The sequence below is a fragment of the Urocitellus parryii genome, chromosome 2 (assembly GCF_045843805.1).
Source record: "Urocitellus parryii isolate mUroPar1 chromosome 2, mUroPar1.hap1, whole genome shotgun sequence".
NCBI classification, from domain to species: domain Eukaryota; kingdom Metazoa; phylum Chordata; class Mammalia; order Rodentia; family Sciuridae; genus Urocitellus; species Urocitellus parryii.
Window position 1 is genome coordinate 35,990,634 of NC_135532.1, and position 20,114 is coordinate 36,010,747.

At 40.8% G+C, this 20,114-nt stretch overlaps 1 protein-coding gene across 1 annotated transcript in view; it reads left to right on the forward strand.

Moving 5' to 3' along the window:
- Atp7b (ATPase copper transporting beta) overlaps positions 1–20,114 on the forward strand; it is a 68,535-nt gene that overhangs the window by 18,086 nt on the left and 30,335 nt on the right. Inside the window, exon 3 of the mRNA XM_026381850.2 lies at positions 14,449–15,679. Within this exon, the coding sequence (XP_026237635.2) occupies positions 14,449–15,679 (1,231 nt within the window). The remainder of the gene's footprint in view (positions 1–14,448; positions 15,680–20,114) is intronic.

A 20,114-nucleotide genomic window follows, 5' to 3' on the forward strand; every position in this document is an offset into this window, starting at 1 on the left:
GATATTTTGTAAGCCTGCGGAGCACAAGTGTTCCAAAATGTAAGTTGGACAAAAATGGGTCTTTCCTCCCTTTTTATTTTTATTTTTTGTGTTGCTGGGGATTGAACGTAGTACCTGGAGCATTCTAAGCAATCACTCAACCACTGAGCTATACTCGCAGCCCCTCCCTTTTTATTTTTTAAGAGTGTATAATCTATTAATCATCACATTTCAACTAAATACTTTGAAAATGTTGCTTTAAAATGAAGCTGCTGCTGGGTGTGGTGGTGCATGCCGGTCATCCCAGCAACCCGGGAGACTGAGGCAGGAGGAGGATATCCAGTTCAGAGCCAGCCTCAGCAGATTAGCAAGGCACTTAGCAACTCAGTAAGATCCTATCTTTAAATAAAATATAAAAAAAGGGCTTGGGATATGGCTCAGTGGTTAAGTACCCCTAGGTTCAATCCCCAGTACAAAAAAATAGAGAAAGAAGCTGCTTTTCTTAAGTAAATAAATGTAAGTTTTATTAACCCAAAGGTCAGTTGTATTCAAAAGTAGGGAAGTACAATATTTTGTAAAAATGGTGCTTGTAACACCGTTTCCAAGTGGCACCAATAATCTATGTGGGGTTGGGGTCTTCCTTGAGTACTCAGATGAAAAAGCAAGTAGTTTTGAAGGCATTATACTAAGTAGATGCAAAGAGAAGTTTTCATAAGTATTTTGCTTCCTTTAAAACTTTTTTTATGTGTGTGTTCATTGTTTAGAAAGTCCCCCCAAATCAAAGGAATTTTTATGAGAACTGTTTGAAATGTATTGTGCAAGAGATTTACATATGCTGAAGTCACATTGTATTTGGCTGTTGACAATAGAAACCCTAAAAAAAAACCCCTGTATTTTGCTGTTAGGTCTTTATCCAGGATATAATTATGCTCTAAGGTAATATTAAGAATGTGTTTGGGGGCTGGGGTTGTGACACCATGGCAGAGTGATTACCTAGCATGCATGAGGCTCTGGGTTCAGTCCCTGGCACCCCCCTTCCCCCCGCCCATCAGCTCCCACACAGATTTGTGTGTGGTGAATTTGTGGAAAATTCCAAAAAACTTCTTCAAAGTTTCTTCTCAGGCAACTTTAATAGCAGGAAGTGTGGAATCATTCAGTGGCTGCCAGTGTGAGAAGCTTTTATACAGAGTTGGATAAAAGAGGTTTTCGGCAAGGTGAGGGGATAGGTGGCAAACTCCATGCTCAGTGAATTTTAATTACTTGGCTTTCCAAAAATTGTGAAGCTTCCAGTTTATACCTCTTGAACTTCCATTCAACCAGTAGTTCAACTAATATGTGTTAAGTCATTTAGAATCGTAAAGACTTAACAAAGCATTTGGTCTGTCTTTTCATGCTGCTCCTTTGTACAATTCAGGGCCAGCATTTGTATTTTTTAGCCAAGTGTTTAAGATCATTGAGAGCATTCCTTCAAAATGTCCAAACTGGTCAGGCATGGTGACATATGCACGTAAGCCCAAGGACTCAGGTGGCTGAGGTAGGAGGATCACTAGTTTGAGGCCAGCCTTAGCAGCTTGGTGAGATTGTCTCAAAATAAAAATATAGAAAGGGCTGGATAATTAGTTCAGTGGTAGAGCCCCCCTGGGTTCAATTCTCAGTATCCCCCCCCCCAAAAAAAAAGCCTGAATCATTAATTTGCAGATTCTCTGAGATTTTGGGATGTGACATAGGCTAGTAATTTTTCACTGTCCCCAGTGACTGGGAAGCACCCTGAATCTAGCTGTGGAGCCCATTCAGAAGGTGGGGTGAGAAGAGGCCTAAGTGGGGCAGGTGATCCATGCTATGTCAGCTATAGGCTGTGGGGCCTGGGTAGGTGAATCTGGAACACCCCTAGGGTCAGGTTCCTCATTGCAAAGCTGGGTGAGAGATCCTGCCTCATAAGATAGCGAAAGCACTTTGTGGAGTATCACAAACACAAAGTGGTACCACCTATGCCAAAGTTAAGCTTTTCCATAGAATTCCCAACTCTGAGATGTGTCTGGGGCTGTCTGAATGTCTGCATAGGACTGGGTTAGCCTTGTAGTCTGTCTGATCACAGTTGCAACTGTTTTTCCTGAAGTCTTGATTATAAAAGTGACACATGCTTATTATAAAAATGAGTGTATCATGGGGCATGGGAAATGCAGAAAGGTATGAAGAGGGAAATGAAAGCAACCACATACGAATAGCTGTGTATATCTGACTGTTTATGTATGCATACATGTACATGTTTAAATATATTTTTATAAATATGGGATCAGATTATACAGAGTGTTGTATATCTTGGATTTTTAACAATATTTTGTGGATAGTTTTCTATGTCAATACATAGACACAGCTACACTGCCATTTTAAATGACAGCCCCACTTTTAAATTTAAGGTTACTTTTAGAAAGAACTTAAATGATCCTCAAATAGGGGAAATATGTAGTAGCTGGTTTATGATTATAAAAACCAAACTAAAAGTCAATTACAATTCACTGTTTTTCATGTCAATAGTGTCTTGACTAAAATTCTGTTATGATTCAAATTTTGGATCTTGAGAACTCACTTATTTAGTACTTAGTGTGTGGTAGGCACCTTGCCTGTGTCACTTGTCAATTAATTTAGTCATCTTAACTACCCAAGGAGGTGTCCTTAGTCCTCCTGTGGGGACATGAAAGCTGAGCTAGCCTGAAGGACTTGATCCCTTGCTCTTCCATTGTGACTCTGACAGAGTTTTGAATATGCTTGAGTGTTGGAGAGCTTCTAATTTATGGTGGATGGAAAGTTCACAAGAGACACAGTAGCTGCTATGTTATAAATAACAACTTAAAACTTGTTATTTATGATTAGTGCCTTTGTTTGAATTTTATATTTCTTTATTTTTTAAATTTATTTTGATGTGGTACTGAGAATGGATCCAGATGCCTCACATGTGCCACACAAGTGTTCTATCGCTGAGCCATATCCACAGTCCCTGAATTTTATATTTCTTATACAATGTAGAGTACATTCTGTACAATTGAGAATTAAAGCACGATTTTAAGCAACCTGTCTTTGATTTGTATGTGTTTTAGAGAGACAGGGAAAATGTTGGAACAGGCAAAGCCAATCCAGTGGTGGTAGTACGTTACCTCCCACCTCCTTACTTATTAGATCTCTCTTTGCTGTCAACAGGGCTAAGCCTGGAGTTTCCTAAGAAATTAGTTGTGAAAAGGGGAGGAAGAGAGAGGAGGGAACCTATCTGCCCACCCTTGCCCCTCCTTATCTCTCCTTCACCTTCATTGGGAAGTGAGAGTAGTTGGTGGTTCCTGGGGATTTGTCTAAGGTGTGTAGAGAATTCCCCTTTCTGTCCAGAAACAACTGTTTAAGCCTCCTTACTCATGACCCTATTGACCTCTTTGACCAAAATTGGCTGCTGGTATTTCCTCCCTCCCCCCTCTTAATCTTGTGGTGTGCTGGGGGTGGAACCCCAGGCCTCACACATGCTGGCAAGTGCGTTGCCACTGAGCTACACACAGTCCTAAGCTGCTGATTTTGTTTTTGTATCTCACGTCTGGCAGAGTCTCATTCGTTGGTATCAAGCTATTGAGTAAACACATAGATGAGCTCAAACTAGGTTTATCTTGCAGGAAGGAGGGTTGGTGTTAGAGGCATTAAACTGATAAAGGCAACAGCGTTGTTTCGTTGTGGACTTACCATCTTTATTAAAATTTTTGTGGTATTGAGGATAGGACCCAGGGCCCTGAGCATTCCAGGCACATGCTTTACCACCCATCCCTTACCATTTTGGGAAGCAGGGTACAGAATTTTACCTTAGATGAGTGGTGTTTTATTTTTTTCCTACATGAAATCAAGAAGACCCAGCTGGCATAAGTATAACCCTTCTAAAATAAGGGGAAAATAGGTGAAGTGGGGTGAAGTAGTAACTTAAAGAAGTGGCTGTCCATCACCATGGAATCAGCAGCAGCATCATGAGAAATTAATTTGCTTTCCTAGAGATCATGTTGATCAGATTCTTTAGCGTTCCCTAAAAGCAGTGTCTGCTGGATGGAAACATCAGTAACAAGGCATAGAAGTGTGTTTTTTTGTCCTCTTTTGGACAGATAGGACCCTATTTATGCTGTTCTGCTGCTTTCGCCCTTAATCTTTCAAGGGTGCCTTTTCATGTGCCCTCCCCCTTTTAATCATGACACAGCGTTTCTGTCTGAGTCTCTGTAGCTGGCTCCCTGTAGAAGACTGTTTAACTCATTTTCAATTTTTCACCATTTGAGTAGCAATGAGCATTGCTATTTCTAATTTTATATCTGTATGATGGAATTCCCAGAATTTCAAAGAAAATGCTCTGGAGCAAAGGTAAGAGCATTAACATTGATGGATACTGCCCAATTGCTCTCCCAAAAGGTACAAATTATTTTCCCTACACTCTTGCTTACTTTATCATCAAACTTTAAATATTTTACTAGTCTATTGGGTAAAAAAGTAATATATTATTTAAATTCCTATCTTATTTATGTTTAAAAAAGGGTTTACCAGCCCCTTGCATTTCTTTTTGGGGAATTATTTTAGTAGCCAGTTCCCACCCACCATGCATTTATAGAGTAGTATTATAAACAATAGGTTTATAGGTAAGTCTTTAAAAGAAATATATTTGTTTTATGTGTCATACCTATAGTTGCAGGCAAAAACCACTTCATTCCTTAGCAATTATTTTATACATTTTTGTAAAGCAAAATAAAATACTAACTGCATTATTTCAAATATGCAATCATATGCAATTTATCAACAAAAGGAATCTCAAATCCATTCATTTCTGCTGTGTAGTATGAATATCTGAACTAATATCTTTGGTGTTGACATTTCTTCTAACCAGTGGTGATATTTCACATATTCAGTGTAGGTCTCTTATATCATGCTCTTATACTAATCCTGAGAAATGACATAAGGAAATTATGACTTTATGGTTTGGAATTAGATTACTTCATTCAAACATTAAAAATAAATTCCAAGACATTTACAGCTGCTTGCTAGTGACGGACCTGTCATTTAAAACTTTATAATTTGGGAGAGGAAAACACTCTCTGATTATAGAGTGCTTTCAGAGAAGATTTCAGAGTAGAAACGTGCGATTGATTGGTAAGTTTGATGGAATAGTTGTTACAGTAGACATCAGTTAAAAGCAACAGTGTTCTCTGAACTGGTTGATATAAAGCTCTGTGGCAGGAGATTGGGAGTGTTTTCTGAGATAATGGGAAGTGCTCCTTGGAGAGGATACCATTGTCTCACAAGTTGTGAATTTGTGGATTTTGTTGTTTGTTGAAAACAACATGTTATATGCATGTATGTGTTGGGGTGTGTTAATTTCATCTGTCCTTTATTTTACTCACTTTGTTTTTCCAGTCAAGTATCAATTATGTGTTTCCAGTTTCCTAGTTAGGGTTAATCATTTCCCTTGCTGTGGTGTAAAATTTCCCAGAAGGTGCAGTCTGCCATTAGGATATTGGGTTGCTGCGTACACAGTGGGCACATAGTAGGTCCTTCTATATGTCTGAATGAATGCCTGAGTTTTTGAAATAGACAAAATTTAAATAACTACTATTGGAAGCTCTCTCTGAACCTGTGTGAAATAATGTTAAAGGACATGGTAGAGGAGTTGGAGTGGGAGTTGGGAAAATATGTACACTAATTTCAGTGACTAGTTCCTTATCAGTAAAATGAAGAAAATATTAAGGGCCTTGCAAACTGGGCCATGTTTGAAGATCACATGAGGCAATATGTGTTCTTATGGTCATTCATTACCAGACATGTACGCTCTTAACCGTTTAAGTCCCCTTAGTGCTGGTTATAAAAGTACAGCTGTAGGGTAGTCAGTATTATTACTGCCACTCTACCATAAGGAGTCAGGCTTGGATTTGCTCAGAGATGGACTTCATACCCAAGACAGTCAGACACACCCTTGGGAAATTCATAATGAGTAGGAAAGAAGATATTTAAACAGAGATATATGTGAAAGTGTTCTTTAGAATATAAAACAATATCCAAATGTGTCATCAATTCATCATCTTTATTATAATTATTAATATTCTGGCTTAAATTAGTATGATTGAGCAAAAATATTTTCTTTTTTGCTTTAGACAAGTGAAAAAAATCACATTTATTTTCTGATTATAAAAGTAATACTTGCTGGGACTGGGGTTGTGGCTCAGTGCTTGAGCACTTGCCTTGCATACGTAAGGCACTGGGTTCGATCCTCAGCACCACATAAATAAATAAAATAAAATAAAGACATTAAAGAAAAATGGGCTGGGGATGTGGCTCAAGCGGTAGCACGCTTGCCTGTCATATGTGTGGCCCGGGTTCCATCCTCAGCACCACATACAAACAAAGATGTTGTGTCCGCCGAAAACTAAAAAATAAATATTAAAAAAATTCTCTCTCTTTCTTAAAAAAAAATTCTCTCTCTCTCAAAAAAAAAAGAAAAGAAAAGTAATACTTGCTTTTTATTTAAATTTTAAAACTGGAAAGGGTATACTTTTTAAAAATAATCAATATTTCATAATTCAGCTAAAGAGAATCTCAATTTTTCATTTGAACACCCAAGTACATACACTTAGATCCTTGATTAATTATGTAGAGGTTTAACATGGATTCTTCTTCAGAGGGGGTTTTAGAGACTAACACCCACCCAGTCCTGATGCCCAGGTGCTTTTGGGTGAGAACCTGTCCCCTCCCTCCCCCCCTCCTTCCCTCCCCTCCCCTACCTCTTTTGATTGGAGACAGGGCCTTGTGAATGCCTAGCATGGGCTCCAGCACTGAGCCACACTCTATTCTGGGTGAGATCCTTGCTTGAGTCAAGCAACCTTCTTACCCTCCCTTGCCCTGAATCAGGGACATCCAGGGAAATCTGAGGTAAGGCTGAGTGAGGCTCTGACTCACCTACAGTGTATCCAGGGTGCTGGATGTGGCCCAGGAACCACTGTTCCTGCTACTTGTGTTGTGACTTCTTGGCTAACGTGCTTTGAGTGTGTGGCAGTTGGGAACGGAACACTGAGGAAAGCAGAGTGAGTGCCTTAGTTTTTCTGAGGAGCCAGATACTTAGAGGTGAAGCTCTGACTCAGGTTCAGGCAGCTCAGCTTGTCTGCAGGTGGGATATGGCTGTTTGCCTTTGTTTTCTTTTCTGCATTATAGTCACTTGCTGTAATAATATGGATTTTTAAAAAGGTAACCTTAGAAGTTGTTTTAAGAAAATACAGAGCCTATTGGACTTTTGAACTGGATTTCAACCCCAGCTCTATTATTTAAATTGATTTGTGGACTTGGATAAACTCCGGAGTTGTTTCAACAGTAAAAAAAGCAAACATACCTACTGCTAGAATTGTTGTGAGCATAAGGGATATAAAATGCCATCCAGCTTTATAAAATAACACCCAGAATCATTCATTATTTGCTGTTCTTGAGTGTGTGTGTATGAATATATGAACCAGGACTTTTCTGTGCTTTGCATTCCCTGAAAGTTCAGAGTGTGGAATAGTGGAATATATAGAAGATGGAGGTTTTATCTTAGAAAATTTGCATCACTTATAATGCTTTTGCTGCATAGGTTGTTAAGAACATTACACATCCTTCACAGTGAAAGAAGTTTCAAAGAGAAGTAGCCCGGTGGTGTCCTGTTAAGGATGATGGAGATCCAGGTATAACTAAGAGATCTCAGAAGTGACTAGTTGCTAAATTACAAAATATACATTTGGTCTTCCTCCCTTTTCCTGAAATCCTTGGAATCTTCAAAGCAGTGTATGCTAATGAGTTGACTGGTGCCACCACCAAGTAGCTTCAGGATGGTGGCTGGTCACAGGAAAGACCAAAACCAAAGGATAGAGTTGGAACTTTTAGCCCCATTTCCCAACCTCTGGGGAGGGGAGAGGGAATGAAGTTTACATTGATCCTATCGACTAGCGATTTAATCAATCGTGTTATGAACTAGAGCTTTCATAAAATCCTAAAAGGGCAGATTTGGTCAGTCTCCAGGTTGCTGAACTTGTGAAGGTTCCTGGAAGTTCTTGGAGGTGGCTCACACAGGGAGGACGTGGAAGCTCTGTTCCTTCCCGTACCTCACCTTATGCAACTTTTCATCTTTATGAAGTGCTTTACCACTGAGCCACAACCCAAGTCCCAGTTCCTTCTAATCTTGATGGCCACCATATGAATAGTTTATTAAAAATTCAAGGGCTTGCAAAGTTTTTCCCCCAATATGGTGTTGGGTATGCAGAAAAAGCCCCAAATATTTATAGGGAATGTGGAATTGGGTGGGAATAGGAGAAAAACCAGGGCTTTTGCAAGGCTCGAAGCTCCGGCCTGCTGTTGAACATCATGATTATTTGATGAGCCCTTAAATCTAAACCTTTGTTAGTTTGACATACAACACAATAGGAGGATTTTTCTTCTTCCCCAAAGAATGTATTAATTGAAGAATTGAACTGAAAGCACACACACACCATGCTACACTTAAGAGATGGTTCTTGAACCAAGAGGTACTTAAGTGTTTCATAAAGACATGTTATTTGCATTTCTTGTTTCTTATAACTGCTGGTCCTTAGAAACCTGCTTACCTAGAAAGGGGTACCTGTGAGTATTGTTTGTCACAAGCAAATAGCTTCCAACACTTCTGCACATCCTTTTGGCAGGAGTGTAAGTTCAACCATCCACAGATTAAGAGCCAGCATTGTGGCTTGGATTTGGTAAATTGTCACTAGGGCTAGGACCAGGACATAAGTTGGGTAGTAAATCATTAGGGATTTGTTTTTCGAACAGACTAGATGGGTGAGGGTGATGTCTTATTAAAAGGAGGCAATTTCTACTAAGAAGACATTGTATGAAAGTGAATGTCCTTAAATATATTCTTAGTTTTTCCTTCATCCCTTAAGTTAAATCAGTATTTAATTAGTGCCAACTATAAACAAGTCTCTGTTCTGGATCTCCTTTGCACTCATGATATTTTTTTTTAATTTTGAAATTAATTATTTTTTAGAATTTGGTAATGCATGTATGTTGTACACTAATCTGTACAGTGTACGTGACTTTTTTTCCCTTGTATCCCAGCTACCTGATTCCTTCAGCTGCTCAGTCCTCTGCAGAACTCTGGACCGATTTCTTATGCATTCACTCAGAGAAGATCCATTTGCATAATGGTTTCTTGTGTCATACAGTGCTGGCTTACTGTGGTAAAGTTGTGGTGGCCCTCTCAGTGAACTGCACCTGCTTGCACTTATGCTCTGGGTAATTCCCTTTCTCATGAACTGTGCTTGGCCATATGAATGGCTTTGGCTAATGGGAATTTTGATAAGTGCTTGCACATTGAGACTTGTTCTGTGAGAATGCTTGCCATTGTGACACTTGCTCTCAGAACTCAGGAGTCACCAACTGTGAGATTCCCCACTTCATTATAAGGAGAAAAAAACAGGTCCTGTCACCAGCCTCAATGGAACCTCCAACTGGTCACCAACATCAGTTTGGCAGCCTTGTGCTGAATGAACCACCATCCGGCTGAGGGTGGCTCTGTTTAGGCCCCCCTGCCCAGATGATGCTGTTAGAGCAGAAATGAGCTTTCCCTGCTGAGCCCTGTCCAAGTGGAAAAACTCTGTAAGCTGCTAAATTTGGTTTGTCATATAACAGTAGATAACAGAAACACATACCCTCTGTTCTGTGCCTTGCTCTTTCCCCTGAACAAAGTATGTTCAAAGCTGCCTCATTCATTTTAAGAACTGGGTAGTATGGTTATAATAATTTAACTAACCAGACTAACCAGATGGAAATTTGTTTTTTTCTTAATTTTATAGCATTTAAATCTTTGTTACATGCTTTCATTTTCACATAAAGAAATATAATTATTGGAAAAATTCTCAGAAATAGAGTTGCTGAAGTCAAAAAGGATGTGAATTTGCTATTTTAATAGGTATCATCACAGATAGGCGTAGTGGTACACACCTATAATCCTAGCTACTGGGGAGGCAGAGGCAAGAAGATCACTTGCTCAGCTGCCAGCCTGGGCAACTGAGCAAGACCTTGTCTCAAGATAAAAAAAGTAAAAAGTTCTGGGAAGGGCTGGGATTGCTGGGTTCGATCCTCAGCACCACATAAAAATAAGTAAGTAAGTAAATAAATAAATAAATAAAATATATTGTGTCCAACTACAACTTTAAAAATTAAAAAAAAAAAAAAAAGATCTGAAGATGAAGCTCAGCGGTAAAGTACCCTGAGTTCAATCCCCAGTATCAAAAAAACAAGAAAAAAGCATTGCCACATTGTCCTCCAGGGAAGTGCCACTCCTGATGGGGATGTGGGAAGGGCCTGCTCTGAGAACACACAGATGGGACCAACCTGGCTGGTGAGCACTCTGCTGCCGTGAGCATGGAATGTCATATTTCTCCTCAAATGTTTTGTTCATGTGTTTGAAAGTCATTTTGGTCTCATTTTTTATCATTCACATTTCCTTTTTGATGAACTGTTTTCCTTTTTCTGTTGGATTTTTGGATGCAGAGGAATTTCGCCTGTATTAAAGAAATTAGCTCTTGGGGCTGGGAGTGTAGCTCGGTGATAGAGCACTAGATGTGCCAGGCCCTGGGTTTGACCCCCAGCACAGCAAAAAAAAAAAAAAAAAGAAAAAGTAAAAAAAAAGGAAAGTAGCAATGTAGAGCAAGTTCTTTTTCCTTCCAGTTCCTTATTTATCTTTTTTAGTGGGTTTGAGTGATTTCTTTTCCTTCTTGTAGTTAATCAGTCTTTTATAACTTTTTTCTGTTTTATTTTCTTGGTCATATTTAGGCTTTCCCCACTCAAAGATTTTTACAGATATTCTCCTATATTTGTTCAAACTGCACCCCCCGGCCTGCCCCATGGAACCCAGGATCTCAGGCATGCTAGGGAAGCACTCTACCACTGAGCCACATCCCTAGAACCTCCTCTAGTATTTTCATTATTTTATTTTTTGAATTTTCAGTCTTTGATCCAGCCAAAATGTCTTTTGACATATAGGTTCTGAATTCTTTTTCCACATAGGTTTCTAAGGTGCCTGGCCAGTTATCCATGGAATAATAGTTATTCTATGTCATCCTTATCATATACTACATCCCATGTTCATACCTCAGATAATTTCAGTGTCTGTTAAATTTAGCAAACTCTTTTGAATTGCTGCCCCAGAAATTATTTAATTATTCCTTTTTTTCTCTGCTGTCATAGAAAATGTTGTACTGAATATTAAAAAAAAAACATAATTCTTTATTATAAATCCCAACCTGGCTTATGATTCCTTTTGTGGATCTACAAATGAACATTTGTATTTTCCATTTAAAAGTTATTTAAACTTTATCATATTACTCTGCTCAAAAGGCAAGTTGATAAGATCTGTGCTATGTGCAGAGATGTGGAGATCAATCTATGTGATTGAGATTCATCTGAGGGTCAGTAGGATTGTGTATGAGTAGAGGGAAACATGCTTTTTAAAAATCACATCTGCTTTCTTAATCAGATATAGTTTTCACCACAGTAGTATTACATGTTTCAAAAACTGGGGAAAATAGAACTGCTATGAAAATTATATCTAAATAAGAAAGCAGAAGGCTGGGAGCCTACAAAATGAAGATTTTTGTCTTGTTAATAGAATGACTGAGGCTGCATCATTATGTGCAGAAATTAGGAAATAATGTGAATACTGTGGTGGATTAAGAAAATGGGTCCAGAGTCAATACTACAGAGCTACAGTAACAAGAACTGTGTATTACTGGCATGAAAACAGATATATAGATTAATGGTACAGAATAGATGGTGTGACTCAACTTCATGTACAACCAGAGAAGTGAAAAATTGTGCTCCATTTATGCACAATGAGTGGAAGAGTTTTCTGCTGTCATGTTATAACTGATTAGAACTAATAAAAATAAAATTTTAAAAAAAGAAGACATAGAGACCAACCCACACAGATTTAGTCATCTGATCCTTGATAAAGGTGCCAAAAACATACAATGGAGAAAATACAGCCTTTTTCACAAGTGGTGCTGGGAAACTAGTTATCCATATGTAAAATAGACTAGACTCTTTCACACTGCTCAAAAATCAACTCAAAATGGATCAAAAATCTAAAAATTAGACTAGAAACTGTGCAACTCCTAGAAGAAAATGTTGGGTCAAAACTCCAGCATGTAGGCATAAGCAATGATTTTCTCAAATAGGACCCCTAAAGCTCAGGAAATAATGCCAAGAGTTAATAACATGGGATGGCATCAGATTTAAAAGCTTTGACACAGCAAAGGAAACAATTAAAGATATGAAAAGAGAACCTACAGAATGGGAGAAAATCTTTGCTAGCTACTCTTCTGACAGATGGTTAATATTCTGAATATATAAAGAACTCAAAACACTTAAAACCAAAAAAAAAAAAAAACAATAAATGGGCAACTGAACTAAACAGACATTTCTCAAAAGAATTACAGATAATTGACAAACATATGGAAAAAAATGTTCAACATCATCAGTAATTAGGGAAATGCAAATCAAAACTGCACTAAGATTTCATATCATATCAGTCAGAATGGCAGCCATCAAGAATACACACAATTATAAATGCTGGAGAGGAGGTGGAGAAAAAGGAACACTTTTAGAAGACTCTCAAGATTTTGTTTTAGTCAGTGGCTTTTTTTTTTTTTTTTCTGCTGTGACTAAAAGACCTGAAATAACAGTTTTAGAGGAGGAAAATTTTGTACTGGGGCCTCATAGTTTCAGAGGTCTCAGTTCATTAATAGCCAGCTCTATTCCTCAGGGCTCAAGGTGAGGCTGAACATCATGGTGGAAGCATGTGATGGAGGGAAATGGCTCACATAATAATCAGGCAGCAGAGAGAATCCACTTGCCAGATACAAAATATATACCCCAAAGGAACACCCCCTAATGATCCACCTCCTCCATCTACACCTATCTCCCTTCAGTTAACAGTCAGTTAATCCCCATCTCGGGATTAATTCACTGATTGGGTTAAGGCTGTTACAACCCCATCATTTCACCTCTGAATGTTGTTGCATTGTCTCACATATGAAGTTTTTAGGGGGCACCTGTTAGCTAAACCGTAATAGATTGTACATTGGTATAACCGCCATGGAAATCAGTATGGAGGTTTCTCAAAAGACTGGGCATGGAACCACCATATGATCCAGCTGAATCACTCCTCAGTGTTTATCTTGAAGAATTTCAGTCATCATACTACAGTGATAGATGCATGTCCATGTTTATAGCAGGCATAATCCACATTATCCAAACTATGGAACATAGTCATCAGTGGATGAGTGGATAAAGAAAATGTGGTATATGTACACAATAGATTTTTATTTGGTCACACAAAAAAAATAAAATTATGTCATTTGCAAGAAAATGGATGGAACTTAAGAACATTATGTTAAGTAAAATAAGCCAAACTCAGAAGGTCAAGGATTGTATATTTTCTCTCAAATGTGGAAGCTAGAGAGGAAAGGGACCAGGGGAAGGAAGGAGGGAAGGGAGGGGAGAAATACTGGGGAATAATATTGACCAAATTGTTTTGTTTTCTTATGTGTATAGAGTAATATGTAGCACCAAATCCCACCATTATGTACAACTGTAATGCACTGAAAAAAATGTGGGAAAAGAAAATAGATCCAGGAACTCAATTTCCTGTTCTTCCTGATTCTCCCTTTTGCCCTTCTTGGCCAGCCACTTATGCTCATTTTGCCTCAGCATATCTTTAGACCTTTCTTTGCTGACATGTCGTCCACCTGTTGATTCCAACTCTTCCAGGCCTGGGAGGCCTGCGTTTGTAGCCTATGCCCAAAGATCAAGTTGTGGGTGGAGGGCATGACCTGCCAGTCCTGCGCCAATTCCATTGAAGGCAAGATCTAGTTATACCAAGATCCAGTTGGTGTATTGAGCCCCTATTTAGAAAATCAGACTGACTTCTAGAAAGATACACAGAATTAAGGGGTTGCCTGTTCTTGGAGTTGAATTTCACTAGGACCCTGCATAGTTTTAGCTAAAAGGAGCAAGTTCTTTGGGGTCTCAGGTATCAGCCAGAAGGAAGGACACCTAGGCCTTGTCTTTGAGGTCTCAGCCTCTGTCGTAGCCCAGTCATGCTGTGTTCTATGCATAAAGCCAGGTCGTGCTGTACTTCAGAAACTTCCGTCTGCTGGGTGAGAAAGGCCTTTCACTAAGGTGGGCAGACAGTGACTGACTGCTAGGTTCATAATCACAGAATGTCAGAGCTAAAGGGGGCTCACATGAGCCCATTCATTTAGTAAATGATGCCTCCACTTTTGTCTGTTTTATGTTCTCGTCCTGACACCAGTGTTATTGACATCATTTCTAGTGCCAAGCAAGCTGGGATACTGTAAAAAGTATTTGATTTTAAAGCTAAAAAAAGGTTATTTCTTTTCCTTTTAGATCTTCTCTAAACTTTCTGTGCCTACTCATTCCTGGGACCCAGCCATGAAGCAGAGTTTTGCCTTTGACAATGTCGGCTACGAAGGTGGTCTGGATGGCATGTGCCCTTCTCAGACAGCCACTGGCACGTTCAGCATCCAGGGTATGACTTGCCAGTCGTGTGTCAAGTCCATCGAGGGCCGAATATCTGGTTTGAAAGGTGTCGTGAGCATTAAGGTTTCTCTGGAACAAGGCAGTGCCACTGTGAAATACGTGCCATCAGTCATAAGCCTGCAACAGATTTGCCATCAAATTGAGGAAATGGGCTTCGAGGCCAGCATTGCAGAAGGAAAAGCTTCCTCGTGGCCTTCAAGGTCCTTACCAGCCCAGGAGGCAGTGGTCAAGCTGAGGGTGGAGGGCATGACCTGCCAGTCCTGTGTCAACTCCATCGAAGGCAAGATCCGGAAACTGCAGGGAGTGGTGAGAGTCAAAGTTTCACTCAGCAACCAAGAGGCCGTCATCACTTACCAGCCTTATCTTATTCAACCTGAAGACCTCAGGGACCATGTAAGTGATATGGGATTTGAAGCTGCCATCAAGCACAAAACGGCTCCCTTAAGCCTGGGACCAATTGATATTGGCCGCTTACAGAGCATCAACCCAAAGAGACTGTCGGCTTCAGCTAATCAGAATTTCAATAATTCTGAGACCTCAGGGCACCAAGGAAGCCACGTGGTTACCCTGCAACTGGGAATAGATGGAATGCACTGTAACTCTTGTGTCTTGAACATTGAAAAAAATATTGGCCAACTCCCAGGGGTTCAAGGTATTCAAGTGTCCCTGGAGAACAAAACTGCCCTAGTAGAGTATGACCCTTCTTCTATCACCCCTGTGTCTTTAAAGAGGGCCATTGAGGCCCTTCCACCTGGGCACTATAAAGTTTCTCTTCCTGCTGGAGCAGGAGGGACTGGGACAGACGGTGAGACTTCTGACCAGCGTTTCCCCAGTTCCTCCCAGAGAAACCAGGGGCAGGCTGCATGCAGCACCGTGGTGCTTGCCATCACGGGCATGACCTGTGCGTCCTGTATCCAGTCCATCGAAGGCATACTTTCCCAGCGGGAAGGGGTGAAGCGAGTATCTGTCTCTTTGGCTGAAGGGACTGGAACTTTTCTTTATGATCCCACTGTAATTAGCCCGGAAGAACTCAGAGCTGCTATAGAAGACATGGGATTTGAAGCCTCAGTGATTCCTGGTATGTATTGATAGATGTTCAAAGCTTGTCCTAGGGTGTATCTGGGTGTTGATACAAGGTTCCTGGCTTGTTGTCTCTCCTGTTGACAGTTAGCAAGATTCTGTATCCTCTCCTCGCATTAAAATGGTCAGGAGAGAGGAAATGGGATTTCCAAGTGTTGCTCTCAGGTAGCTGGCTATGAAATGCTAAACTTCTAATCTGGGCTTCTTTTCTGGAAAGAATTCTGATTCTGTGTCCTAAAACAGAGCATGGGAGCAGCAGACCCTTCTTTTACCAAAGAGAAATTTGCTTTGAAGATTTTCTCTGCTAAGTAAAGCAAAATAATAAAAACAACAGAATCGTAGTCTCAGCACCCAGAGGCCATTCTGTTCAAAATGGGAATGAAGGGAAGGCTTTTGACCTTGCCCCTCTGATGGGCACAGGGCTGGCAGGGTAGATATGACAGTTTTCACGAAGGAAAGGCCCCCACCTGTGCTGTTTCCTGAGAGGTGGTCATTCCTGCCCCTTTTTTCTCTTACTTGAGAGCCTGCAGTGCAGCATCATCTCAACCCTTTCTGCATGCCACCTGCCAGGGTCTGTGCTAGTTGTGGGGCCACAGCTAGGAAAACAGTCTGTCCTAAGAGCTTATGTTGCAGTGAAGGGAGATGGAAGTAAGTCATTGCTGTCAGCAGGACAAGTCCAACACGAGCCCAGGCCTTGTCTTTGTCAACTAAGAGAGGTGTGGGGAGGGAAGGGAGGACCAAGACCATCGGAAGCAGAGGAAGCAGCCTGTGTAGCCAGGCCAGCCTGGGCAGTGACCTCAGCCTGACAATATGTGGGGGGAGCTGTGGAAGGATGCAGAATGGCCCAAGCAGAAGGACAGGGAGGCTAGTCCTCCACTTGGAAAGTTGGGAGGTCAGAGCCACCAAGTTTGCCCTTGCTAGGAGTTGTGTGTGATGGGGGAGGACCCGAGAGGAGAGGCAGAACCTAGGAGGAGCCCCTCCTGATGCTTGAAGATAGTGTGGGGCTAGAGGTGCAGATTTGAATGTGGGAGTCCTGGGCAAGAACAGAGACCTCAGAAGAATGAATGGGAGAAGGGAAAGAAGATGGAGTCTGGTGGTGGGAGCATAAAGGAGAATCTCTCAGTGATTGGAGTGTGGCCTGCTAAAAATCGCCACAGAGGCAATGGTGTGAAATGTCTCTCAGGGTTAGTGGGGGGTGACCACTGGCTGCTTCAGGACATTAGGAAAGTGGGAGTCCAGGCTGCATGGTAGTGAGGGGGATGGAGAGGTGAGAGTCAAAGTTTCGCTCAGCAACCGAGAGGCTGTCCTCACTTACCAGCTTTATCTTATTCAACCTGAAGACCTCAGGGTGTAAGTGATATGGGATTTGAAGCTGCCATCAAGCACAAAATGGTTCCCTTAAGCCTCGGACCAATGGATAAGGGGGTGTTCCAGAGAGGGCTGAAGAATAGGAGGGAAGGGCACTTCTTTTATGTGTGTGACAAGGTCTCACTATGTAAGTCCCAGCTACTCTCTCAGGCTGGCTTTGAACTCCTGGGATTAAGAGATCCACTGCCTCAGGCCCCACAGGTAGCCGAGTACCTGGATAAGCTGTGGGTACTGTAAGCAGAAGGGCCACAGTTGATGATGGTCAACTCAGTAATAACTGTTTAGGTCTAGGATGCAGGTCCTGTGTGTCCTCCAAATCTGTGGGCTGAACCAGGTATGGTAGCCTTTTGGCTGGAGTTTGCTGCTACAGAGAGAGGCAGCCCAGCACCCACACACAGGGCCTGTGGCAGCAGCCAGGGCCTGCGGGACTTTGGTTTCCCACATTTTGTTCCTCTAGTAACCAAGATAAAGTTGGCGTCCTTGGAAAGTTTGCTGTGTTGTGAAACTTCCCTGCCTTCCCTCTGTACACAGCACACCCACCATTGAAGGGCTGGGTAAGTCACATGGGGTGGCTTGGCCACTTTCATTGTCCTTTGTACCAAATTTCAGGAAGGAGTTTGGGGTTTTGTTTTGTCCCCCTGCCCCCAATCAATCTTACTACACCCTGGGAAACAGTTTAAAAAAAATCAATAAAGAAAACACAATAGCATAGTACAGTAAATTCTGTACTTAAAAGGAAGAAATATAGGGTCAGCATTTGTTGTTTTTCTGTGAGGTATAGTCTTCCAAGCATGTGATCAGGAAGGACAGTAGAATAAAAGAGACATTATTATTACTGTGTGTATATACGTGACTGCATGACCAATGTGATTCTGAACCTGTTCACTCAGAATAATGAGATATTATATTCCATCTGATTCAAATGTATGATATGTCAAGGTCATTGTACTGTCATGTGTAACTAATTAAAACAAAAAATTTAAAAAAAGAAGTGAGAATTGAACTACATATTAGAGAATAATTGGATCTGACTGAGTAAACCTAGAAAGAAGTAGTTTTTATTTTATAGAATAAGAATTATATCTAGCCCAGGATTATGAGAATATAGGACACCCAGGTGAATTTGAACTGCAGAAAAATAGTGCACATTTTTGTTGTTGTTTTTAGTGTATGAACATTTTTTATTTATTTACACTAAAAAAATCATTGGTTATTTGTGGAAATGGAACTTTAACTGGATATCCTGTGTCTTACCTAGCAGTTTTAATTTAGGATAAGCCATGAGGGCTTTGGTGTGACTGTCCTTTATAATTACTTAAATGCTTACAAGGTATTATTTGTATTTGGTACAACTCCCTTTGGATTGGTTAGGAGCTCTTAGGGGACAGACTTCAAATTTGTTTTCCTTGGACTCTTGAGCACCCAGAACATCACAGGCATTTGTGAAGGAGTAGGCTGTGAAAAGCAGGGCCCTGGGGTACTCCATGAAGGAGTGTTGCAGGGAATAATCACAGGGATGTTGGCTGAGAAGCCACATAGGCCCTGGGAGGAGACCTCAGAGAGGAGCCCCAGCAGATCTCCCCAGGGAAGGAGTGAGTGGAAGTAGTTCACCCCTCTGCAGAAAATGCGCAAAGCATCCAGTATGTGAGATTCATGCAGGATTAAGTTATGGACCACAGTCAGTACAGATCACTGCTTTTTTTTTTTTTTTTTTTTGTCTGAGAGACTCTATCATTAAATAATAGGATTCTTTTCCACATGCTCTTAAAGGTATTTTTGAATTATCAAAATAGTGTGACTTTCTCTGTAGTATGTATTGATCTGGGTGGTAGTTACAGGTAGGCAGATAATGGTCCCCAAGGGTCCACACCCTAATTCCTGGAAATGGAATGTTACCTTGTATGACAAAAGGGACTTCATAGCTGTGATGGAAGGAGGGGACCTTGAGATAGGGAATGCTGAATTATCCAGATGAGCGCAGGAAGATCCCATCAGTCATTACAAGGGGAGAACCCTTTACTGACTGGGTTAGAGATGTCACCGATTCAGGATTGATAACTGAAGATGGCAGAATGGGGCCTCAAATCTGGAAATGCAGGTAGCCTTTGGGTTCTGGAAAAGGCAGGGAATAGATTCTTCCCTAGAGCCTCCTGAAGGCCACAGCCCTGTCCACACCTTGATTTTCACTTGGGAAGAGTCATGTGGCACTTCTGACTATAGGAGTGCTAGAAAATCCATTTGTGGTCTTAAAGGTGCTGAGTTTGTGGTAATTTGTTATAGGAGTAGTAGGAAACTAATTCAGTATATCAAGATTAAGAATAGTATTGTTCTGATTTGCACATCTTATTCTAAGTAAATTAACCCCCCCCACACACACACACACAAAGGCAGTGTGCTACTGACACAAGAATAGACAAAAAAATATCAGAGAACATAATGGAGCCCAGAAACAAGCCTGTGCCTGTGTGTTCTCCTGATTTATGGCAAAGGTACCAGTGAGGAAAGAGTGGTCTTTTCAGTCTGTGAAGCTGGATCATAATTGCAAAAAAAATTAACATCGACTGTTACCTTTACACAAAAAATAATTGAAGTGTATCATAGCCTTGAATGTGGGTCTGTATTAAAACAATAGAGATTCTGGAAGAAAACGTCACAAATGTTTTTTGCCATGTTGAGGAAGACATCCATTGAGAGAGCACAAAAAGTGCTAACCCTTTAAAAGAGAAATTGCTATTGAGCTTTCTTAACATCAAAGATTTCATTTACCAAAAGGTACCAATAGAAGAGCAAAAACATAAACCACAGACTGGGAGGAGACATTTGCAGGGCACCCAGCTGACAAAGGATGTATGTCTAGATTGTGTGTAGGACTTGTACAAGCATTAAGAAAAAGGCAGACAGTTCCATGAAGATGAGATGCTCATGGGGAGAGCCATGCCTCTGCTCACAGGGAAGAGTTGATGGTCAAAGGCACAGACCTTGGAGTTAGTCTGACTACTGTTACCACCACTGTCTTCTAAGCAAGAGCATTTACCAGCCCAGAGCTGTCACCCCAAAGCACTGTA